Source organism: Drosophila virilis, chromosome 2 (genome assembly GCF_030788295.1).
Source record: "Drosophila virilis strain 15010-1051.87 chromosome 2, Dvir_AGI_RSII-ME, whole genome shotgun sequence".
NCBI classification, from domain to species: domain Eukaryota; kingdom Metazoa; phylum Arthropoda; class Insecta; order Diptera; family Drosophilidae; genus Drosophila; species Drosophila virilis.
In genome coordinates this window covers 29,816,937-29,841,972 of record NC_091544.1, presented here as the reverse complement: position 1 = coordinate 29,841,972, position 25,036 = coordinate 29,816,937, and the positions used below count along the sequence as shown (strand labels likewise).

Sequence of the window (25,036 nt, the reverse complement as noted above, 5' to 3'; positions counted from 1 at the left end):
GGAAATTGGATATGATGCTGATGATGAATATTAATAAATCCTTTAATACTCTTTAAATTATTATAAAAAAATTGTTTTGTTGATGCATGAAATAAAAATGTTTCATTAAGATATAAATGTAACAAAGCGTGTGCTTTAACTAAGGTATTAATTGACATTTTACACGAATTTTTGCAGAACATTAATAATTACATTAATAAACATAATATTTATCAATTAAAATTACCAAATATAGTTAGTTAATCGGACAGAGTATATTAAGTAAGCTCAATAGGTTAATTGAGTGATCAGGAATTAGCCAAAAACATGGATATGGTAAAGGGAAAGCAGTTTTAGCTTATATAACTCTCGTCCAAATAATAATCGCCTTATTTTAATTTTGATTGAGTCATTAAGAATAGCACGTAAGCATGGATATGGTCAAGGTAAGGTAGATGTTGCATATAGAACTTTCATTCAAATGTGAATCTGCGTATTTTCAATTGAAGCATTGATATAACAAAAATAACACCTCTACCTATAATAATGGAAGCGCACAAAATATAAGTAACTAGCAAAAACTAAAATCAGAGTAGTTTTGAAATATCAATCATGAGTTTTCCCAGCTAGGTACGGTCCCAATTTCTATGGCTTCAGTCTGACGACATCATTCAAAAGTAAAACACCTACATTTTATTTTTTAAATTTAGTCTTCAAAATGTTCATTGGTCCAGTTCAAAAAGGTAAAATGTGTGATTTAATATTTGTTTTTGTTTTAAATTAAATTTGTTTTCATTGCTAAGAGCACCTCCACATGATGATCCTTGGCTGTGGTTGGCCTTGTGGATCACTGAGTGGACCCTGCTGCGGTGGGTGCTGTGGCAGCTGTTGCGGTGGCTGCGGCGGTTGCGGCGGCTGCTGTTGATCTTGAACGAGACCTTTAGACCTGGACCAATGCACATCAATTGCCAGGATCTTTGCGAAGCAAATGAAACCACAATTAACATCTGCAAGCAAGAGCAAAATCACGGCATGAAGAATATGTTTAATAAATGGTTGTGAGACGTTATTTAAATTTGTTGTTGTGGGCTTTAATGGGGCTACGATAGGGGCGTGTTTGGGTCAAAACAAATTTCGAATGACTTTGATCCTAAGACAAACGAATACAACCCAAAGCACACGGTGTATGACCTAAAAGGTTTGGAAATAATTTCAATTAAAATTCTTCTGGATAAAATTCTGTGAATCGCTGTGTTGTGCAGTTCTCTGCGGTGGCTGCGGCTACTGTCTTTTGAAACTGGACTAATGCACACATCAGTCGGCGGGAGTCCTAGAAGCCAGACAAAATCTGGTTTGACATCTATAAACGAGCATTTTGGAATAAAAATTTAGAACTGGGCTCGTTTACATTTTGCCATTTCTTCATAGGATTATTTTCTTCAAGAATAAAAAATACAATAAAATCTTTGTTCTTTTCCCTTTACACGATATTTCAATATTTTTATTTAAATCTTTGCAATTAAGCGCTGGGCTTTATAAATAATGTAAGCATTGACAGTCCGAATACCCCACTTGGCTCTTTGAAGGAACTGAAGTTCCAGTTCCAAGAGAGGAATGCCATTGCAATTGACATTGGCCAGCCAATTACCTCTGCTTCATTCGCTATAGAAGAGTCAAGGGGAATATATATGCTTGCAAGGAGTTGCTGATTTTTTGATAGCATACATACGTACCCTACGTATCTTATAAGCAGTTCAAAATTAAAATTATTTTTAAAGTGCATACCAAATTTTTACCAATATTAGTGCGACTTAAAGCATCAGAAGAAGCCTTCATATTTTACTCTTGGAAAAATGAGTTTAATATTTGACTAACAACTTTTGATTAAAGTAGCTTTGAAAAACTAATCACAAATTGTTCGACCCAAGTCCGCTCCTTGTTCAACTTCTCCAGTCTTACCCAAGTGAGCAAAGGAATAACACCTAAATTTTTTCCAAATTAAAATCTTCAAAATGTTCATTGGTCCGGTCCAGAAAGGTAAAAATACTTTTGATAAAAGGTAGTTCATCTTTTATTATTTTTGTTTATTTTCTTTTTTATAGAACATCTGCACAACATGATCCTGGGATGTGGTTGGCCCTGTGGATCACTGAGTGGACCCTGCTGCGGTAGCTGCTGTGGAGGTTGCTGTGGTGGCTGCTGTGGTGGCTGCGGCTGGTGATATTTAAGCTGGGGTTTGGACTTGGACCAATGCGCAACAGTTGCCTTGATCCATATGAAAATATACCACAAACGACATCCACTGGCCAACGCTATTTTAAGGCATTGTTGTTCAATGTGAAGAATGTTTTAATAAATAATCGAAGTGAGACTTAACACAAATACTCCCTTTTTTAATACTAATCCTATGGCTGCAGCCATAGTTGTTCCTGGGCAGCGGTAGATCAGCTGGGTATTTAGAGATGGTATATGAAAAGAATGGGTCTCGCCCATTCCCCTAAATTAGACGGACACATACACATTGCGAATAAACCCAAAGCCATTCCACGTTTTGAGTTCTCTTCCGATACTCAAAGATGACTCGAACTTTTGGGTTGTGGTATGATCTATAGATCGCATAGTGGACCCGGGAACACGGCGGGTGCTGCACCTTCACCAGTGCATAGATATTAGACAATTTCCCCGAAATTCCCTTAGGCAACAAATGTCAAATTATAAAAATGCGGTAGTATGAAATGCTGCCAAATAACCGACCTTTGAGTCATTAATCTTGGGCCAGGTAGCTACATTGCAGCATACATTGGTCATGTTGATCTGCATTTTAAATTATTAAAGAAACTGAACTGCACATCATTTAGACCTTTAAAGGCCCTCGAAACTGACCACCACTTTTTGGTCGTATCTGTATTTGCCAATAGAGTTAACCAATGTACTAAATTGTGAAGGACACTATTCTAAAATAGCAAAACTGATAAACCCATAACAATCCAGAACTTGCAAACATAACCACTATTTGAGTTGTGCTCTTCGAATCTAATCCAACCTAATCTGACATGGCTTTTACCCATTTTATATTGCATATATTTAAGAAGTCTCAGCTGCCTCTTCATTTAAATTGCATAAATAAAATCTCATGAATTTAAACAAAAAATATAGGTCGGAGCACCTTTGAAAATTCAGTCGTATATTTTACCCAGCTAAGACCCAACAATACTTTCGAGTCTCAATCTTGAAACTTATCCTAAGCAAGCAACATCTAAATTTATTGTAAAATTCTATCTTCAAAATGTTTATTGGTCCAGTTCAGAAGGGTAAATACATATATTTTTTCATATATTAAATTTAATGATCATTCTCCCATAGAGCATTTGCACAACATGATCCTGGGTTGCGGTTGGCCATGTGGATCTTTGAGCAGCCCGTGCGATACCAGCGGGAGCTGCTAAAATCAACAGCTAGTTTGTTGCTCTTTGGACATGGACCAATGCATGAAGAAGGGACGTCTCTTATAGTCAATTCGAACAACTAGTACACAAAATAGATGTTAAATATAAATAAACTTTATTAACGGACTAAAGCTTAAAATAAATTTATTTTTCATTGCATAAGACAAATTTTTGAGTTCGTGGAGAGCTCTTGAAAATTTGCACCTCCATGGTCATAATAATCGGGATGTTGATCAAGTGTAGTAGTTGGCGCTGTGGGCAAAACTCACATATAATGAAATAAGAAATGTTACAATTCGTAACAATTATATTATTTTATCCCTAAGTATTTTCACGCTTTTTATTGGGGCTATGAATATATCTGGCCTGTTACATATTTGACTGTACAGATCATTGCCATGTTTTCTATATTCTATTTTAATGGTAATACTGCATAAACTGATTGCCACAGTACACATACAACATTTATGAATATTAATAAAACATACATCAAACGATTTTAATCATTCATAAAATATTGAAATACAATTTTAATCAAATCACCGACCAGTTTGATGCACTTGGAACACGGATAAATGCATTGAAAAAATCTGTAGGTCCCCCTAGTCCACGCAGATCAAGTTTGTTTCCGATAGTCGATAACTTACTGAGTTTCCAAGCAATCGATAAAAATCAATATCGACATCCAATTTTTTATCAAATTGGGAAAATAGTAAAAGCTATATAGATATATAGCTACAATTTTATTGCAATTTTTCGAAAATAGGTAAATATTCTAAAGAACAATAAGATACACTGCAGAAAATTTCATTAAGATCTGTTAAGAAATTCGTGTTCGGGGCAGCTAGCACAAATTTCAAGAATTTCTGTATACATGTACGCACACAAATTCAGTCTACATTCATTCTTGCATTATTTTCTGTGTTGTTATTTTAATCCGTTTTTTTTCTCATTATAAATTTATGATTGGTGTGGTTCTTGAGTAGAGGCGGTGGCAAACGGTGTGGTCTCGAGCACTTTTATACCCTGAGCCCATTAAAAATGGGTAAAAGGGTATTTTGTATTTGCAAAATCCAAATGTATGTAACAGCCAGAAGGCAGCTTCTCCGACCTCATAAAATATATATATTCTTAATCAGCACCAATAGCCGAGTCGATCTAGAAATGTCCGTCTGTCTGTCTGTCCGTCCGTCCGTCCGTATGTACGAACGCAAGGATCTCAGAACCTATAAGAGCTAGAGACTTGAAATTTTAGATGATTTTAGGTGCTCCTAGTGCCTGCGCAGATCGAGTTTGTTTCCGATAATCGATAACTTACTCCGTTTCCAAGCAATCTATAAAAATCGATATCGACATCCTGTTTTTTGAGCAAATTGGGTAAATAATAAGAGCTAGAATCAACAAAAATTGATATGTTGTTTCTAGAATATTATACATTTGTCAAGTATCTTTAATTTTATACCTATCCCCACCGCCCTCTACCACCCGACAACTATAAATCAATTTTTTAACTCAACCTAACTCAATAACTTTTATTGCCAACCAACTTAAGCCACAATTTAAATGCAATTGACCTTTTCAGTATACACAAAAATTATATGGTACAATAAGATATACTGTAGAAAATTTCATAACGATCGGTTAGAAGTAAACCAAAGTTATATGCAACTGCGCAATTGAATAGAGCTGCATCTTTAAGAATTTCTGTATACAAGTACACACACATTCATTCACGTCTGCTTCGCATTCAAACAGCATGGTAGTTGCGACATTTTTCTGTAGTGATATCTCAGTTCCTTTTTTTCATAAGTACTTAATTATTTTGTGTGGCTGCTGAGTGGAGGCATATAAAGTGGTGCGGTCTGTCGCGAGTTCAGGCCCTAACGGAGAAAGTATTTTTTATTAATTTTTTTTTTTTTTTTTTTTGTGGTGTAATGCGGTCATTTGAGAATTCGAACCCTGCCAAGGGAATTTTTTTTTAAATTTATTTGGTGTTAGAATTAGAGGGTATTCCCTAGTCGGGGGCTCCCGACTAGTACCTCTTACTTGTTTTATTTTTAATTCAGTCTAGCTCCAGATTCCGACAGAACCTCCAAATATTCTGTATATTTAAATTTTTAAAAAGTTTATTGGCTAGGTTCAGAAAGGTAGACGATTAAATTATTAAATGAAATTAGTTAAAATATCTATTTTAACTGTAGAGCACTTGCACGTGCACTCCTTAGCTGTGGTTGACCGTGTGGATCGTTGGGCGGTTCAAGTAAGACCAGCGGCTGTTGATGTCAACAAATTGACGCGTCTAAGGCTGGATTAAATACACGACTCACCTACATTGTGTATGTAGTTTCAAATTTAGGCGTAGTTAAATATTAAAATAAATGCAATAGTGTGGATTTAGACTGTCAAACATTTGTACATGTATATTTTCTGTATCTCTACCAGATTCTAACTTATCTTAAACCCATTTTAAAATGGGTTGAATATAAATTAAAGTCAACGTTCAATTATTTGCTTTGAATTTTTGATAAATACAAATGTGTAGCAAGCCAACCTGCAGACTCAATGAAGCTTATTAGAAAGTCGGAGCAATGCATTCGATGCTTAATTGCTGTGGTGCATGCCTCAAGTACGAGTAGAGTGTGCCCACTGTAATTGTAATAATGTAATGTGGCATAGCGAAACCGATGCCAAGCAGCAGCCATAATGCCTGACAGGGTCAGGTAACGGAATTATTTTTAAGCTGCAACATGCTACAGGTAATTGTGGCAACTGCAAAATGAAAGCTTTCACAAGCGTTTTGGCATTGAAATACGCCAACGAGCGATTTTAATTAATGTCAAGTGAAACAAGTGCTGCCCAGAAATGGGAACAAATAAGGAATGCGCATGGGTCGTGGCCAATTGTTGATGTCAGCAATTGAGTTGTTCAAAGTAAATTGCAAGCCAAGTTGCTCATACGCCCCATGTGGCACATGCAATTATTAATGGCTGCTGCAAGTGGTACAACACACGAAAAAGGCAAATACCCCCGTCGACCGTCTGCTGACATTTCAATTCATTTCGGATCACACTGGTGTCTGTTTTGTATATCACGTATTAGATTGTTGGGGCCAAATGCCTGGAGAGATGATTTCCATCATTCATTTCCTCCAGCAGTGCGGCGTCTGTCGAGCTGAGTTTTCAGCTGCTAGCAAAAGTGTTGCTACTTTGAATTATGAAGCCAGTGTATACACGCTAGCATCATCATTGGCCACCTCTATTCATACAAGTAATCCCACACACACACACACACACACACACATACACACACATACATACACACAAACGCAAAAACACACAGATACACAAGAAGATGACGCAGCTTTGGGAATAAGCAGCTGAGAATCTGAGTGGCAGGCAAATGAATTGTTTCTACTCACACGTTTCCTCTCATGTTAACTGAACTTGACTCGTCCTGCCTTAGCTGCCCCCAGACTCTCCTGGCCATCCTGGCAGGCAAGTCGAAGCGTTTAATAAGCGGAATATACATCGATATGAATAAGTAATATGAATATTGCGCATATGCACATATGGATAAAAGCAAGACGCCAGCTAACTAATTTCGTAAGTCAAAGGACTCTAAGGACGCACAGTTTATTTTTTAAGCCAAAATATGGGCTGAAATTTTTTATTTTAAATGTTTTTTATAAATCTTTCAAAAAGTAGCTAGGAAAAATTTTGCTGCAAAAGCAATAAAATATATTTTAATATTAAAACAGGCTTGCATATAACTGGCATTTAAATAAAAAGAATTATTCAATGATTCATATTTAAAAATTTTCAAATCATTTATTAATTTTTACTTTTCTACTCCAATAATTAATTACGAGCTTTTTAAAAATCATAAATTGTAGCTAGAACATAGTATAATAAATGTACCAAAATGTGGTTGGTCTTTCATGTGGTCAGTCCGGTTTATTTATATGTGTAGATGAAACTAATTTAAAAAATTTTGAAATTATTTATAAACATAACTAATTTGATTCAATTTCAGTGTTAAACGTTACCAAGTCCTACGTAAAGATTAAATTGGGAGCAAGCCGTCAGAGTTCATGTTATACATCTTATAAACTCAATCGTATAACAGTAAGGGGCTCAACTAATGCTATACATCTGTTGGTATGCCAGTTTAAGTAGAGCCTGCACGGCTATAATACAGAGCATGCCCAGGTAAATTTTCCAATTGAAGAGCCCCAGCAAGGAGTTATCCTCGGAATTGGGCGGCAGCATAAGACGCACCGCATAGGATTCTGGCTGTATATGCAACAATCCGGAACTGGATGTTGGCGCCTCATCATTGTGCTCCACCCAGTCGATGTCATCCACCCGATCGTAATTAAAGGTATTCACATAGTTCAGTTGCTGATCGATGGGAGACATCCGCGAGCGCTGCAAGTTTCGGAATTGGGGACGCCTCGTAGACAAGCTGCTATGCCGGCCCACATAGCGCAGCACATGGCTGCCCACCACAGACACCTTGCGCACCAGCGTATGTGGACGTGGACGGGCGCGCTCCACCAGCGGCAGCAGCGGCAATGATTGTTGCCTCATGTGAACACCATCACCGACTTGACTGTACTCCCGCACCCTGCCAGTTGTAGTCGCAGGGGGCAGCAAGCTCTGTACAATGTGCGGCGTTGTTGCCAGCATCATGTTGGCCATAAAGGGACTAGCCAGTGAATCAGCGCGAATGGGAAAACGTAGCGGATTGTTTGATTCTCCTACCGAGGACATGGCAGTTTAGTTGTTAAAATTTTTAATGTACCAAAAAATTTGTTCTGAATTCATGGAAATATTGTTAGAAAGACAAATGAATAGAAAAAAAAAGGCTGCTAAGCCATCTTTTGCCTCTATCTTTCACTTACGCTTCATTGCTGAGGTAACGCCTTTCTATGTAATTTTCATACATTTTAAAATATCTTCATGATATTAATGTGTTGTGGTGATGGGGATAATATATTAAAAGACCTACTTTTATAATTTGTCTCTCTCACTCCTACTCCTTATTCTATATTTTGCTTCTACTAATTGCCTTGCCCATCTCCTTAACGCATTTCTATGCGATTTGCATAAATTCACTTAGAGCTTACCGAATTTTTATTTGTCTTTATGTACTCTTATAGTGAATATTAGAATAAGGATAGCCGCTCTCTTCCTGTCTTCTCCTCTTTGTCGCTAATTCTCTGTCGCTCTCTCTCTCTCTCTCTCTCTCTCTCTCTCTCTCTCTCTCTCTCTCTCTCTCTCTCTCTCTCTCTCTCTCTCTCTATCTCTCTGTCTCCCTCTCTGTCGCTCTCTCTCTCTCTCTCTCTCTCTTTCTCTCTATCTCTCTGTCTCCCTCTCTTTCACTCTCTCTTTCTCTCTCTCTCTCTCTCTCTCTCTCGAAGTGGCATAGCAGCAAACAGTGACATTTTAGACTGCTTCGCTTCTGGTGCCTTTAAGGATGCATTGTCCAGGATCTTCAAGCACCACGCAATGTGTCGCTGTTGTGCATTTATGCAAATCATATGCCACGTCGAATGTGTGTAAGTGTGTGAGTATTCGTAGCTGTGCCTTATGGAGCGAGCAGCCAAAACAACTTCATGGCCAATCGCAAAAAACTCATATGCAGCTAGTGGCATACGTATGAAACAAGTAGAACACGATGCAGCGGAAATAACAAGCGAGCCGCACATACAAGCAAAGATTCAACACGCACATACACACAGGCACTGAGAAGAGTCGCGTTCATTTTGCGCTTTATCTGTGGCCGCAAGTGTGGCAAGTGCTCGCCGCAGCGCCTGAAAATTATGCTAATTTTTTGGCTTTTATGCAACAGAATTCTCCAGCTGCCGCTGCCCCTGTTACTGCTACTACTGCTGCTGTTGATATTGTTGTTGGTGGTCGTGCAACATGAAGGACATTGAAATTTATAAGCAATGGGAGATGGGAGATGCGAGTAATGGGCAACAGTTGGAGACGCGCTGCTGATAACGTGGCATTAATAACTGCCGCTTGGGCGTCTCCTTCTTGATTGAGCATTTTGCAACGCGCATTTGCTTATCTTTACAGCCACCTACACGACGCTTCACTGTGCCAGCCCACTATTTGTTGCTCATTTGGGAGCTAAGCAAAGTGTCAAGTTGTTGCAGTCGTAGCCCGTTACATAAACCTTGTGCCCCTGATAAACTCTTGACCGCCCTTGGACAATGCAACCACATTTGCAGAGCCACTGGGCTTGTCCTGCAGTTGGTCCTTCTATTGCATATGCATACGCTTTGTTCGTGAAGCTTTTGAAAATTTCAAAAACTTGTGTTGGTCAGCTCTCCAGTGGCTACTTAAAGTACCGTCAAGTGTTGCATTTATTTTGTGTGTTCCCTCTTTTTCTCTCTCGACTTTCTCCCTTTTTGCTGGCTCTACAAAAATTGTTGTTGCTGTGTGGCAAAAGGAGCAACATATGAATGTGTTGCCAAATTGAGCGGTAGTTGTTGTAAAAAATTCAAGAATCGGAAAACTGAGCAAAGAAATGCAACACACAGCAGCTACATTTTTAAAAAATTTGTCGTATTGAGTTTTTCAATTGAAAAAACAAAATCAGGTAGACAAATAAATATTTATTTAAAACAGAAATATCACGAATAATACTAGTATTTTAAATAACTCCGTTATATTTTCTATTCATATTAAATTGTTTTCTATCCATATTAAAAATCTTTTCTTTTTACCATATTAACATATATACATTCAAAATAGATCAATCAATTTATATATTCAATATAAAGGTAATCAATTTTCATGTATTAATTAAACATTAACTCAAATCTCAATTTATTTTTGGAATGCAGCGAGAATCTGGGTGAAGTCTTTTAACTTTCCCTTTTCTAACTCTTCTGCACAGTTAATATTTATATGCTGTTAAGGTAAACTTTCACTATCTTATAATTATTATTATTTTAGCTTATCACCAGTTTATTTACCATTTTCCATATAATTTTGCATTGGCCTATTTGAACTAACTGCGAACTTCTGCAAATTTAGAAAATGCCATTTAAATCTTAGAATTATTTTATTTAAGCTTTCGATCTATCTGCACTTGATAGTTGAATATTAAAATACTTTTCATTCGATCTTTGGAGTGTGCTATAAAAAAGAGTAGGCCGCAAATATGCGTCACATTCCATTTCTTACACCCACACACATACACATACACTGATTGCTTTAATGCTCCACATTTAACACACCCACACACATCTATACGAATATATAGTGGGCATATTTGTGTTTTATTTCACTTGCGATTCGAAGTTGTGCTGTGGACCAAGTTTAGCGCCAGCTTGCAATTTGCCTTTAACTTGGCCACAAATGACCAAAGGGCCGAAGGCCTAAATTAATTCGGTCTGGTCAACGGGCAGTTGCCTCAAAGTATGCAACGCTTAACGTTAGCTAAAAGCTGAAAGCATTTGCATTGCACAAATACTCACACACAAACATATAGCATGTCTGCCCTGTCGATTGTGATTTGCTGATTTCTCCACACACACACACACACATACACACGCACACAGCTCTATAAAAACTTTTGTTTTACATTACACAATGCAAGAAAAGTGGCCGCAACTTTGCTCAGTTGTGCTGTAACGCCCCGGTCCAAGTTTGGTTAATGAATGGCAGGCTTAATTATTTGGCCAAAGGGGACTCGTGTGTCCAGCATGGAAGGTGTGCGGTTGTGTATGGTGTGCGGGTGTCCGGGAAGCCAACAATCAGCTGCCGCCATGCCATTGTTATGCATATTGCCTGGGCTCACAGACCCGTCCGCCAACAACCCGACTGTGGGTAGCTTTTAATAATTGTTTATATCAGACCAATGCAACTTTTATTTATATATTTTTTTGGCTGTTGCCAGCTTCGCTTAAATATTCCAAGCGTGGTAAAGTTTCAATTGTGTGTTTGTTGTTGTTGCATATTTTATCCATTGATATTGTGCTGGCAATTGGCTGTTGATTTTCCGTTTTGTTTTTTGCCTTCGTTTTGTAGGCTAATTCACATTGCATATTTAATTAAATGTTCGTATTTTTGTTTTCGTTTTTTTTTTGTTTATATTTCCGATCAATTACTGTGAAAACTAAGTTTCAACAAAAGCTTTGCCGAACTTTTTTTGAGCTCAGCTGCCATTTGATGCTCAATTAAATGGGGATATTCTGTATACTTAGTAGATATTGGGTACTATATGGAGGGGCTGTCAGTTCGATTACTCGTCGTATTTATTTGAAGATTATTTTAGATGTAGTCAAAAAACTATACATTTTAATCTTAAGCCAAAATTACTTCAAGAAAAAATCAGAGAGACAATCAATGCCACAACAGTTAAAAGACATCGCTGAAAAGGTCTGTTGTGTTTAAGCTAAACAGATTTTGTTTAATGTCAATATTTTTACATATAACTTAACCTTAACACCTGCTAGTTTTAAAGAATACAGAAAGCAGATTAAAGGCTTAGTCGTTGACTACTTAAACGCAAAACTAACTTTGGAATTTAGATAAAACGCCCTGAAGTTCGCCCAGTAAACAAAATAGTGAATAAATAATTTGGCTTTAAGTGTATATATGAAAAGAAAAGGGAGTATCAATTGAACTTAATTTTGGTATATCGCTGGAAATCGTATACTCACATTCAATCAGATGCCCAAACAAATTCACGTTAATATGAATTTAATACTTGCAGGTTATTTCATCAGTTACTCACTCACCTAGCAACGTAGAGAAACCCCAAGGCGAATGGTTTGAGAATGTTTTTCAGCAGCCCCGCATAAAAGATTTGCCCGATTGCCCGGCACTTCATCAAGTTCACGCATATAACAAATCGATACACCTGCGCGCTAAACACACCTGACAGAGCAACACCCTCGAGTCTACTCCCCCAGACCTGTGCACCCCTTTCAAAGCCAGACAATTTGGCAGCCAAAGCCGGCAATCTAAGCAACGCTCCTGCACTCAGTAACCACCCAGCTGGGATTTCAATGCGTCAACGTCTCTGTCTGCATCGCTTGTCATGCATTTTACGCATGAGAAAATATTTTCAGCTAACAAGTCCGAGGGTTGGCCCACAAAAATAAGGAAAAAATTGTATAAAAAAAAATGTATATATAAAAAAAGTTGCAACGCAAAGTGCACAAGGCAATGCACATAAAAATAAATCGAAATAAGGCGAACGGACAAACAACCGATGCGCGTTGCCAACGCCAAACAGCAGAAGCAGCAGGAGGTACAGCAGAAGGTGTAGCGGAAGGAGCAACAGTGTGTGGCAGGACAGCGGATGTCAACGGGGCGCCGGCATGGACTGGTCGGCCATTGCCGGCACTCTTGTTTATGGCGCGTTCTGATATGAATGACACGTGACTGAGAGACAACCAGGATCAGAAAGAGGAGCAATAGCAACAGGAACAGTAGGGGCAGCAAAAATTATGAAATTTAGTGCAAGCCACAAAACAGCAGCAACCAACAAAAACAAAACCGACTGCTACACACATACGCACAGACAGTTATATGACAGCTTTGCCATATCGCACCTGCTGCACACGAACCGATAGAACCCAACAGGACTCCATTGCATACGAAAAGTGCTGCTAGCAGCATATATTCCTTTGGAAAGTTCTTTGTGCAAAGAAAGGAACGATGCTTATTGAACTAACATAAAATATAACGAATGTAATTCAATTGATAAAAGCAGCAGTAGTTGCGTGACCTGCTGATATTTAACCCGACAAGGTAGTGAAAAGAGAATGCGTTGAACTATACAACATTCATATTTTTTTGCATTTAATCATAATAAGAGCGGCTACATTTTCCATTCGTTTTTCGAATTCTGTGGGCTGGTTCATTAGAGTGGCTGGGTCGTTGTTAGTGTGTGCGGGAGTATGCATGCGTGGGCTTGCGTGTGTGTGTGTGTGTATGTGTTTGGGTGCAGATATATGTGACGGCCAATGCGCTTAGCACTTTCATTTTGTTTGGCACAAATTGCTTAACCACAATGCATTTGTGCTAGTGTCGGTCTGTGTTTCTGTATGTGTGCATGTGTTGTCGCATGGTATGCACACACACACGCACACACACAGCAGCAGCGGCTGCATGCACTCACATATTGTGGCATTAGCAACGTCAGCCTTCTAGCGATTCTTTTCTCTCTTTCCGCCCAACACTTTACAACAGCAACTCTTGCAAGGTGTCGCTGGCAGCTGTTGCTTAACGCAACCGCCAACGGTTTGACGCTGTGCTGCGCTTTTTTCTTGTGCTATCCATGTTTTCATCTTTACATATACAACGCACACACACACACACACACACGCACACATATCAGTCATTTGCAGTTGCTAGGCAGAAGGTGTTTTGCTGACAGTTGTAAGTCGGTGGGTGGGTTGGGGTGGTGCGGTTGCGGACTGTTTTTTGCTCCAACCGCACAAATTAGGATCTGTGTAAACGCAGATGATACAGCAGCAGCATCAGCAGCTGACAAAATTTCCGGTAAGCCTGTATTACCCAATCGACAGCTTATAAAGATAAATCACATGCCGAGCCTACTCTCAAGAAAATATAGTTCAATAATCTCTATATATAAAACTGATTGTCCTGACTGACTGACTGTCTCATTGCTGATCAACTCACAGTCCACACCTTAAGAGCCAGGTGTCTGAAATTTTTACTAAATCTACTTTATGTGATGAAGGTGCGCGTTGAAAAGGAGTTTCGGGAAGATCCACCCGCAAGTATCGAATAATCGAGAAAAACGTTTGTATGACATTTTTGTGTTTACCGTCTGATTGGTCTCAAGCTCAATTTCAAAGATCTTTGTACAAATTTTCCAAAATGTATTCCTCATCAGGAAAAATGGGGGTCAAAGTTTTGTCAGACTTGCTTCAATCTTACTTTTCCTTCTACAACAGCGTTTAATTAGCGAAAAACGGCTGTATAAAATATTTTTGTTTACCATCTGATCAGCCTCAAACTTATTTTCAAAGATCATTTGCATTCATGCATTCCTTTGAGATGTGTTTAACATTTTTCGCCAAAGAGAAGCTACCTCGGTAAAATGTGCGATTCAAACATTTTTGGTGAAAATTTACAAGAGCGGATACCTCTGATTTCAACATTTGATTCTTTATTCGATGCACCTTAAACATATTTTCAAATAGAAGTGGAGTTTAAGGGCGTGTAGGTAGTGAAAAGGAAATATCTAAAATTTGTAGCCCAAACGTTCCACGGGCAAGGCCGGGCTAGTTATATTTACATATTTCTAATTCACAGCATTTTTATCCCAAGCTCGTACTTCAGAGCTGCACATCAAATTCGTGAATGCCAAGGAAATATATTAAAATTTAAATATTGCTTAAGTTGCCAGCATTTAAACACGTTTGATTCAATTTCTTAAACACTTTCAATCGTCTTTTTAAATTTCTTACATGCCTTAAATATGGCTCTTACTTTTGCGCCAAGAAGTAGGCAACGTTTCTTTCGTCGCAACCTAAGCCGTGCTGTAAGCTTTTATGCTTGTGCGTGCTTAATACGCATCTAATCTGAGGTGTCTATAGGCAGCTTATGCACTGCATTTGTATTTGTATGGCATATTTAAGCTGAAAATGAATTTTTTCAATGTCTTCGTAATCGAAAAGCAGCTCAAAAGCGACGCAATTGGATTTTTTTATTTTACGCCAACATTTAAATAAATAAAAATATTAAAGGCAAGCCAAATTGGAACTCAGTTAAAATTTAAGCTCAAAACAAATTAGGCGCTGTCACGTTTAAAGTATGTTTTGCAAATATTTGTCATAAATAAGAGAATTAACTTAAGTTTAGGCCAATTTAGAGAGAATTATTTAACTATATACTTCAGCTTTGACTCTTGTTAGCTTGTTTGTAGTTTAGTGACCAATTTACGGACACACTCACACGCACCCTCTTGAGGGTACTTGACAAATCTTTTGTTGTCACTTTTGTTTGTTTGCATTGTGGACAGTTGATTCAGCTGAGTTCCACGTTGTTTGTGTTTTGAGGCAGTATTACATTTATGGCTATGGCAACATTTATTACGCATACGCCACAGGGTTCCAGCAAGTTGATTAAATTTAAATTTTCTACATTTTAATGTGCACAGTTTGACTGAGGAAGGCTTTCAATTGCGAGTCTGCTCGGCAAATACCCTTGACTATTGGCTCCTGGCAAATATATAGCCTTTTGTTACATTTACGGAAGCATGCACTGAAGTACGCCCTGCAAATGCAGAAGTCAACTACATTACACACACACACACACACAGACTCACGCACACTTCTGCCTGCTGTCTTCGGGCAGCTGCATGTAGTTTTGCCTCTGCCTTACCTGTTCAATTGACAAAGTTGCATAATTGTTAGCCAGCTACGGGGTAATTGTAATTAATTGACATAAAATTATTATCTAAGGCAACACTGTGGAAACAGCCTAAGAGCTTGCATAGTTATTTTCATTGGAATTAATGCCAAACTAAATTTGAAAGATAAATAAAATGATGATTAATGGCAAAATCTATTTGACTCTGCTTTAGAATTTACAAAATAATAACCCATATGCGTCTGAGACAATTAGAGAAGTCTTAATTATGCATTTTAGTGAAACGGTTTAAGACTAGCGTTTTAAAACCAATTAAAAATATATATATTGAGAGCCTATTATTATACAAAACTTACCTTTTAATGGAATATCGAATTAATAATAATCATTAATTCATAATTTGATTACGATTACGTTAACTAAATACCATAGAAACGAATTAATTATTATTTATGTCTGTGAGGCGAATATTGTTTTATTTTCTCGTTTTTTTTTCTCATTTCTTTCCTTATTTATGTGAATATTTTTATTGACACTCCACGCACGCTTCCATCTACTGCCGTTTACTATCAGAAACTTTGCCACATGTGTGACTAAAGCGGAAATGAATTTTAGCGCCACTTCCGCTTGACCCAATTGAAACGCTCTCACACACACACACACATACACATACAAACATATATTTGGGATTATAGCTAAACTTATTGTATGTTTTGTGGCTTTTGTGTTTGTTTCTTGTATTTATTTAACTTTTGTAGCTTTAAGTTTTGCGCGCCATGCTGTTTTTCGCGGCAAAGGTGGCAAACTCTTTGGGGCATGCCACACCACCCAGCAATTAAAACTGTCGTTAAAATAATTTGTGAAAGGATTGCATTTATTTAAACAGCCGCAACAAAGTCCAAACACACTGGCATGACATGTGTGTGAGCAAAGCAAATGTGTTAATTGAAATAATTATTGCACACGCCCATTCCCATTCGAAATTCTATTCAGCATTAACCCAAAGACAAATCAAACAAGCACCATTTCGTGTATCGAAAACGAAGTGTTCTTAATTGTCTGCTCTTGGGAAATTTTTGCACTATATCGTAGATACATATGATATAATGATAGTTTTTAAAAAATAGAAAGTCTTAAATAATCAATTTTAAAAAATATATGATACGAGCTCAACATATTACTAATGTTAAGTGCTAAAGAGCAATTGGAATATATTTAAATATTATAATAATGTAAAATAATTAAGACATATATTTATAAGGGACAAATTACATACCATACTTTTATTATTGAATTTGGTTTTTTTAGAAAAAATACCTTTTTGCAATTAATAATTCAACATCGACTTTTATTCTTATATGCAATCAGCGATTTCCAATTGCAGTAGCTGTTTCGACTTACTCGCATGCTTAGAACTTGATTGGAAATAATCGCAAATGTGCCAACTTCTACTTCTTCTTCTTGTCATTCAACTGAACATGGTGAAAACAAAGTTGGAAAAGTCGGTTTGGACTTGCAACTTCGCTCGTTGCAATGCCAGCTATAGCTCAATGCAGTTCACGTTGCACGTCGGACTTGACTGTTCGTAGTTTTATCGTTGTGCATTTGTGGCCATGTCATTTAGCTGTTTGTTACCTTGATTATGGTTTAACTTTATTTTTGCTGCAGTTGGCCAAAAGTTCGTTTTAGTTTTTGGATTTTGCTGAAATATATATTTTCATTTTTTTTACGGCAATTTACGCAAACTACAAATTGTATTTGAACTCTAGCGTTGCCTCTTCTGTCACATTTTCTGTCGGGCTGTGAGCCGCACGCCTGCCATTCATTATACAAACATCATTTCAACCGTAGGGAACTAAAATATAAAAAATAGAAAAGTAATTTGTAAAACGACATGGCTGATCACTTCGATCATTACTTGAAAGGGCTTGTCAATACACTGCTCTTCTTGCTGAGTCGTCAAGAGTTTCACTTGCATCAGATCAAGACCGAGGAGAATCGCCTGAAGAAATCGATCTCGAAATCGTCATCAGGCCATCGGAATCTGGAGCATATAACACACATACGGGGATACAAACTGCTGCTGGACGAGAGCAATTTACAGTTGCAAAAGCAATCGAGCAAGCTTAAGAAATATCTCGACGCGCATCCCGATCTGACTGAAAGTAAGCTTTATCAGCAGGCTGGCAATATCCTAAAAGACATGCACGTATAAACCAAGTAATTGGTCGCAGAACCGACCCACAGAACAACCAAATTTTTATTTTAGTAAACATAATGACAACCAAATAAAGTTAGTAGGAAGGGAGGATGAGGAAGGATATAATAGAGCTTGGTGTAAATCATTTTTCATTCATATCTAAACAAGCTGTAGGTAGACTCTCTGAGAAGGTCTGTACTTATTTTTGAGACTGCTTTCTATATCTGTCTCCGGTCTACACAATCTCTAAGGTTGCCCAGACTAGCAAACAAAACTAGATTACCTTTGCCAAAATAGTATATGCTTTTGCAAAATGGTAGATCTGGCATCTTGTTTTTTAATGGGTATCATAAAACCGCATGCTAAAGTAATTTCCACTTAACTAGAAGTTAACTGTGGGCAGCATAGAAAAGTGGCAGCAGAACGCAAAAAGCTGAAGAAAGTAACTTTGGAGCGAGCAGCGGCGCCGCAGAAATTAAAATAAAGTGCCAAGAAAGTAAAAGGCGGGCGAGTGCTGGCCACATTCATGTTGGCCATCTTGAAGTTGGCCAAAGCCAACGGCAACTTCCGTGCTGCAACTTTTTGCCATTTGCTGGGTACTGTTTGGCAGTGCGTGTGCAACGCAACCCCCTCCCGCCCCCTGCGACACCTGACACTCATTTTGCCCACATTTTATAATTTTTTAACTCATTTTGCACTCGAGGAACACAACAACCACCGCCAACGTTCCACCATTTGGCGCTTGTTTCATGAATTGGACAAAGGCGAGTGCAAAGTTTTTTGGTCCAAAAGTCGCCGAAAAGTTGCGCTTTTTCATTGCATAAGGACATCTCATTCGGTGTTATTCGGGTTAAGAGTCAAATTATGTAGTTAGCACTGACTGAAGAATTAAACTATGCCCGGCAACGAAAATAATCCAACTCAAGACTCTCTACGTGGACTAGAATCCATCTTAATTAAAAGTATTTTACAAAAATAAGAAACATTAAGCAAAAACCTGTTTTGAAATTAATTATATACATTAGGTTTTCTTGGAAAAAATAATATAAAGCATACAAATAATTATTAGTTAACAATTTGTAATTTTCCATACAAATACTATATATATATATACACTTGATCCGGGATATATAGGCTAGTCTCGCATTTTCCTTATCTCTTTTTCTCTTATGACACAGGTTGACAAATTTAAGTTTATAACAATTCATTCACTGATATCCAGATCCTGTTGCAATCTAACAACACTTAGTCTAATTAACATTCAGCATATTTCAGTTTAACAACTAACGACGAATGTCTACAACAAAGCAGTTTAAGCGCTCAGCGTTTCGATGCGTTCTATGAGCACAGCCTTGGTTGCAGATTTGGCTGGCTTGACGTCAAAGTGTTGATCGAGTATGAGGCGGAGCTGGTTGGCAGTGCAGGAGCCCAGAAGCTTATCCTTGATTAGCCTTTCCACAAATTCGTAGCTGCTTAGTTGCGACTCTTCAATTTTTGGCATTTTTGGCGCACTGCCCTCGTCGGAACTGGGCTTGGCTGTACGCTTTTTGGCCGGTTCAATTTCGGGTTCAAAGATCGTCTCATAGGTGGGCAAAAACTTTTCGATGCGCTTGTTTTGCAACGCTGGATCGGGCAGCTGGGTAAGACCGTCCTGTTCGGTTTTAAAGTTTAAGGCGAGCGCAAGCAGATTGGCCTGCAGCACCTCCAGATTGGGATCGTTGATGAGATTGGGCTGGTAGTCGACGCTCAGTTTCCTGATGACCTTTTGAAAGAAATCGACGCCCTCGTCCGTTGCGGTATTGTCAATTTTGTTCCAGTCGCTCAAATCTATCCGACGTATATGCTTGGACTCCGGCAAGTAGACAATCTTGAAGCCATCTCCCGATAGCAGCGAGCGATAGTTTTTGTCATCCGGCTGGGCGGCCTCCACAGGCACCAGCGCCACATAGCGCGGCACAGACTTGCGCTTGCACAGAAACAGGCAAATGGCGATCTTTTCGCGCTCCAAGCAACGCTGCCACAGCGCGCGAAACAGCCGCTTGGAGCCAATTATGTTCTGGTCATCCGGATACATAAAGTTGCAGGGCTTGCTGTAGATAACATCTGGCAGCGCGGATCGATGCTTGAAGCCTAGAAGCATCATGCCAGGCGGATGCAGATTGCGTACACGATTTAATTGTTCCGTGGTCACACGAAGAACTTCACCGCCCACTTTGCATTCGTACCAGCCGCCCGTCATCTTGATTTGATACTCGTGCGTTATCTGTTCCGTGTCCTTGTCCTCCTGCCGCACAATAATCTGACGGCGCTTCTGCACGACGCTGTTGTCGCGCCGCATGATGTGCACCTTTTTTGGATAGACGTGTCGATAAAAGTAGTTGTAGTACTGCGCCGATATGGACACATTGGGACCAAGCGAGAGTGTGAAGTGGCCCAGGCAGCGGCGCAGGAAGTCCTGTCTGAGTTTGCGATCTTCTAGAATCTCGCGCTGCAGCTGCGCATCGGGCACGCGAAACGAATCTATTTCAATGGCTAGAAATAATATTGGCAGTTCAGTTAAATAGTCTCTTGAACATCAATCAATTAATTTCCTTATCAAAATATATGTATATGTATATGAATAGTGTCAGCAAATACAAAAGCGCAGCCCAATACAACTGCGATTGGTTGCGAGTGAAACATTTGCTTAGTTTGCTCTGCGAGATCTTAAAACCTTTTTGGCTACAACTGCACGCCAGCAAGGGGAACAGATGTCGCACATCCTGTGGCCAGGCTTGGGCTGCTTACCTCTCGACAGCGTTATGAACTCCTTGTAGAAGGGGTCATAGTTGAAGTCATCGGTCATGGGCACCACCTGGAACTCGAACTCCTTGCCCTCTAGATCGCTGGCCTTTTGCAGCGCCGCTTGAAACTCGCGGCTGGATGACGGATGCGGCTCCTCGACGTCCGTAAGGTACACAATCTTGGCATTGTTTAGCTTCTTGCCACACTTCTCCAGCAGCTCAATGCAGAGGCGTATCATATAGGCAAAGCTGCCGCGTCCATCTGGCTCCGCCAGGCCATATTCGCTGGCGAACAGCTCCTCTGCGCTGGCCATAAATTCCAGATAGTGTTCCACTATGGCCTTTGTGAGCTGTCGCAGCGGCAGGAAGACGGCACAGTTTGCCGGCACCACAATATTCTCCAGGCATTGCAGCTCCTGCGGCGGTGGACTATGTTTGGTGTTGGCAAACACCAGGCCCATCAGATCCTTGCCATTTACCAGCATGCCCGAGATGAAGGCGCCGCGTATTAGCTTCAGCGCATCCATCAGGCGTTCTGTCTGCCCATTTATATTGCTTATTAATAATATTTATAATAATTTGGAATTTTCGCCCACCTCTAGATTGGCATCCACAACAAAGAGTATTGCCTCGCGTCCGTGAAAGTCGCGTTTCATTGCAATCTCATCCTCGGAGTCGGTTAGCTCCACATCGTATTCCGGATTCCAAGTGCTCATTTTTAATTTTATTTATTCTTTGATTTTATTTGCGGGAATTTCACAACGAAAACAATAAAACGACGCCGGCTGCAAGACAGTGTGACCAAACGTCATAACTTTTATTTTACATAGTTAAGTTAGATTAACAGTGCCCTTTGAGTTCCCCCTTTAATATTTAGATATGTTAATAGGTGGCGCCACTAATTTGCTACATTTAGCTGGCGCCAGCTACATCTCAATTAATTAAATAGTGGGCCAGCTTACATAACGCACACAGTTGTGCCTTAAGTTAAGTTAGCTGCGCGCAAATTTGAGGGCAAGCAGTAAGTTGGCTGCGATTCAACACTTTCAACACAAGTGAAGTTGTCTGTGCGCCAATTTTAAAAGCTGCATGCAATAAACATTCTTTGAACGATTTCTGTAAGATACATCAAAATTGGTATGTATAGATAGCAAATATCAGGAAAGCTGCTGCAAAAACTTAAAGAATAGCATATGCTTTATTGTCGAAACTGGTTTTAGCTACCTCCACATAGTTTGTTTTAGAAGAAACAGCGTTTAAAAATTTTAACTTATTTGCTTATTAAACAGTACAAAACGACCAGAATCAGTAGACCCTGCGATATATTTATGGAGCCAGCCGCAGATTTCTGCTTCTTTACTGTTTTCGACAGCAGAATCACGTGCGCAGTTCCGGGCTGTGCAGGCGGCGGATGCTGCTGCTGCGGCGGAGCCGCGTACACTACAGTTAACGAAGACTGCGGAGCAGGAGCTGCAGCCGGAACAGGAACCATAGCGGGAGCTGAAGCCGGAGCTGCAGCTGGCACCGTGACAGTGGCATTCAAATGCGTCGAGTTCAGCGCTGACGTGTGATTGTAAACAACAGCAGGTGCCACAGGTGCCACAGCTGCCACCACAGCTGGGCTAACTGGCGCCGGTGCAGCCAGCACTGGATGTGCTGCCGAAGCAGCCTGGGCGACTGGTAGCACCACCATCGCTGGCTGCGGATTAGCTGGCGCTGTATTGTGGGGACAGACTAGATGAACCGTTTCTGTGTACAGTTTGCCATTGCCAGGAACGGGCTCCTTGATCGTCTGTCTATAGCAGCCATTGGCATCGGGCACGCCCGTCTCCACCACCTGGGCCACTGGCGCTGGGGCTGGCGCTGGCGCAGCCGCGTTCGCCGAGCCCGGCGCCTTGGCCACAGCATTGCCAATGACAGCGCCCGCCAAGGCGCCGCCGAGCAGACCCACGCCTGTGCGGAGCAAGAGCGAGAGATTAAGCTGTGGGCTTAGTTTCGATTAGAATCCCTTACCAAAGGCGCGCTTCCGTCCACGCCCGGGTCTCGCTTGGCCGCCGACAATTAGCAGCGCGACGATCAGCAGCATTTTGGCTAGACGAGCTCTTGACATTCTGAAATTTGTTGGTTTGCACAATTCGGCAGCTGGCTGGGTTCTGAGCCAAGAAATAGCTCAATCGACTGGGCACAGTCGAAATGCTGTTTTGTCTTTGTAAATATTTGTCCAGTTGTTTTTGCGTCGAATGCGACAGCCACAAGAACTTGTGACTTAATTTGAAATTTCACGCCTCGATCGTACGCTCATTAGCTGTTTGTTAGAGTTTCCGACGAGGAAGAAACCAGAACCAAATTTTGTGTTTTTATTTTTGCTGTTAAACAATTTCAGATTCTCCACACTAATAATTTAATCTCTTGCACTAAACAATTTGCTGCAGCACAATCCGAGGCGCATTATATAAACCTAAAGATGCAGTACAGGTAAGATCTTCAGAGACTGGATCGACTCGATCAGCTTTTACTTAATTAAAGTACAAATATACGCAAATACTTAAATCAATATGTGTGTTTGTGTGCGTGTGTGTGTATTAAATGCTTCTGTGCATGGTTGAGAGCTCGTTGCTATGGCACTGAGATTGCAATTATTTGCGAAGGGAAAAGGGAATTCTTCCTAGCTTTATATTATTTTAAGCTATTTATTACAAGCACTCTTTAGTTAAGCAAGAAAATGCTGACAATAACAGAACGGAATTTAAATAACAAGAAACTCTTGACTCCTTCATTTCTACTCTGACAACACGTGAACGTGGCTCATCCCCGTAGGAGGGCCTAATTTTCCGAAAAATGAAAATTTTCCCAATTGCTGCATGAACGCTAAGTGCGCCAACTGTCCGCTAGATGGCGTTGCCATTTATTTATCAAACAAACTGGCAAATAATACAAGACGTAGAAAATCGGTTCACAAATTGCTATCATACAACGTTTTAGTGTCTACTTTGCGGCGCTAGGTTCTCAACGGTTGCACTAGGCATGTTGTGATCGTCTTCTTGAAGCAACCATTTGCATCGGGTACGCCAGTCTTCACGTTCTGAGTCACTCGCGCTGGCCAGGCCACTAAGAAGAATTTGAGATTACAAGAGCTGGGATTAATTGAGTTTGGTTACCAAATTCACGCCTTGTTCCACTGTCCTTTTGAGCTTGACTGTCGACCATGAGGAGCGCAGCGATCAGCAGAATTTTGCCTAAATGTGTTACCGACATTGTGGAAATCGTTTGCACAACTCGGCAGCTGGTTGGGCTCTGAGCTAAGCTCGGTCTGAATCAACTGGACACAGTTAATATGTTTAGTTGCGACTCAATTATAGATACTACGCCTAGAACCAGAACGAAATTGTAGCGTGATGTGAAACTACAATTCGGAGTCTTCACTCTCCACAAAATAATAAGCTAAAGTGTGTGTCTTTCGAATAAAATCTCTCAGGTGCTCAGGTCTCAATAATGATTTAATTCAGCACGAAAAATAATTTATTCAAATATTTTCTTGAAATGTATAAAATATGACAAAGTTAAATGAAATATTTTATTTGAACCGAACAGTTCATATTAATTATACAGAATGTATCTTAAGGAAGAAAATATATTCTATAATGTGTCGTATATACATTTGACGTCGCCCCTTGCAGCTGCTAGAGCTCTTCATTGGAGCCTGAAGAACAATTGAGTTTACTTGGACAATTCAATTGTTTGGCTGTCATAAGAAATGCGCTCTGTCAAAAGTTTTAACAATAAGCTGAGGGAAAGGCTAAGGAAATGTGAAAATAAGGGACATATGTGTGGTACGTGCAGACGTTCCATTTATAGAGGCCACAGCTTAAAGTGGTGTGATTTAAGACCAAAAAGAATTACCAAAAACTGAAAGGAGAGGGAAAAAAAACTTTAATTATTTAATGAGTGCAAGTCTCACTACTGCTGTCCCGCTCCCTCCTCTCGAGTGCGTATAAGCGGCGATGTTTATAATTTTTTTTATTTTTTTCCCTTTTTTTCTTTCTTTTTTTTGGCAACATGGCAGCCGAGACAGACGGCTGAGGACAGCAGCAGCTGGCACATTGCATATGGCACGTGAGGTATTCCATTTAATTTTGATAATTTTGCGGCCAGGAAAACCAAAACGAGAACAAGAGAACGAGACACGCACACAACTGGACCTGTGTTAAGCAAGAGCCAAGTGTTTCTTAGCCATGGTTGAAATTCGGCTTAAAACAT

At 39.7% G+C, this 25,036-nt stretch overlaps 3 protein-coding genes, 1 long non-coding RNA gene and 1 other non-coding gene across 6 annotated transcripts; 3 read left to right on the top strand and 2 right to left on the bottom strand.

Moving 5' to 3' along the window:
• The first annotated feature begins 531 nt into the window (after window positions 1-531).
• LOC6632283 (uncharacterized) lies at window positions 532-2,361 on the top strand. 2 transcript variants are annotated; one of them, XR_001449950.3, is made up of 4 exons: window positions 532-546; window positions 606-722; window positions 783-2,016; window positions 2,082-2,361. It is a non-coding gene; the product is annotated as an uncharacterized lncRNA (long non-coding RNA). The 2 variants fall into 2 exon arrangements; XR_011416178.1 differs by lacking the exon at window positions 532-546 and having other exon boundaries at window positions 591-722.
• A 41-nt stretch (window positions 2,362-2,402) lies between these two features.
• LOC26531325 (uncharacterized) lies at window positions 2,403-3,556 on the top strand. Its single transcript, XR_011416123.1, has 2 exons — window positions 2,403-3,290; window positions 3,343-3,556. It is a non-coding gene; the product is annotated as an uncharacterized protein (transcript).
• Window positions 3,557-17,622: 14,066 nt separating this feature from the next.
• LOC6632281 (uncharacterized) lies at window positions 17,623-18,126 on the top strand. Its single transcript, XM_002056383.4, has one exon. The coding sequence runs from the start codon at window positions 17,691-17,693 to the stop codon at window positions 18,009-18,011; it is 321 nt and encodes a 106-aa protein (XP_002056419.1). The 5' UTR covers window positions 17,623-17,690; the 3' UTR covers window positions 18,012-18,126.
• Window positions 18,127-18,993: 867 nt separating this feature from the next.
• Window positions 18,994-21,579, bottom strand: Irbp (Inverted repeat-binding protein). Its single transcript, XM_002056382.4, has 3 exons — window positions 21,376-21,579; window positions 20,784-21,318; window positions 18,994-20,528 (listed from the first exon to the last, which is right to left on the bottom strand). Exons 1-3 carry the CDS (start codon window positions 21,493-21,495, stop codon window positions 19,309-19,311), a joined length of 1,875 nt encoding a protein of 624 aa, XP_002056418.1. The 5' UTR covers window positions 21,496-21,579; the 3' UTR covers window positions 18,994-19,308.
• A 379-nt stretch (window positions 21,580-21,958) lies between these two features.
• LOC6632279 (calphotin) lies at window positions 21,959-22,974 on the bottom strand. The gene is made up of 2 exons (XM_002056381.4): window positions 22,793-22,974; window positions 21,959-22,732 (listed from the first exon to the last, which is right to left on the bottom strand). The coding sequence occupies exons 1-2, from the start codon at window positions 22,887-22,889 to the stop codon at window positions 22,050-22,052; spliced, it is 780 nt and encodes a 259-aa protein (XP_002056417.2). The 5' UTR covers window positions 22,890-22,974; the 3' UTR covers window positions 21,959-22,049.
• Window positions 22,975-25,036: the final 2,062 nt, after the last annotated feature.

Bases quoted from the DNA above. Each gene is read 5' to 3' on its own strand.
- LOC6632281 (XM_002056383.4), top strand. From the start codon at position 17,691: ATGGCTGATCACTTCGATCATTACTTGAAAGGGCTTGTCAATACACTG.
- Irbp (XM_002056382.4), bottom strand. From the start codon at position 21,495: ATGAGCACTTGGAATCCGGAATACGATGTGGAGCTAACCGACTCCGAG. The intron at 21,319-21,375 runs GTGGGCGAAAAT...ATAAATGGGCAG, and splicing joins TTGTGGATGCCAATCTAGAG to ACAGAACGCCTGATGGATGC. The intron at 20,529-20,783 runs GTAAGCAGCCCA...TATTATTTCTAG, and splicing joins GTTCATAACGCTGTCGAGAG to CCATTGAAATAGATTCGTTT.
- LOC6632279 (XM_002056381.4), bottom strand. From the start codon at position 22,889: ATGTCAAGAGCTCGTCTAGCCAAAATGCTGCTGATCGTCGCGCTGCTA. The intron at 22,733-22,792 runs GTAAGGGATTCT...TGCTCCGCACAG, and splicing joins TGGACGGAAGCGCGCCTTTG to GCGTGGGTCTGCTCGGCGGC.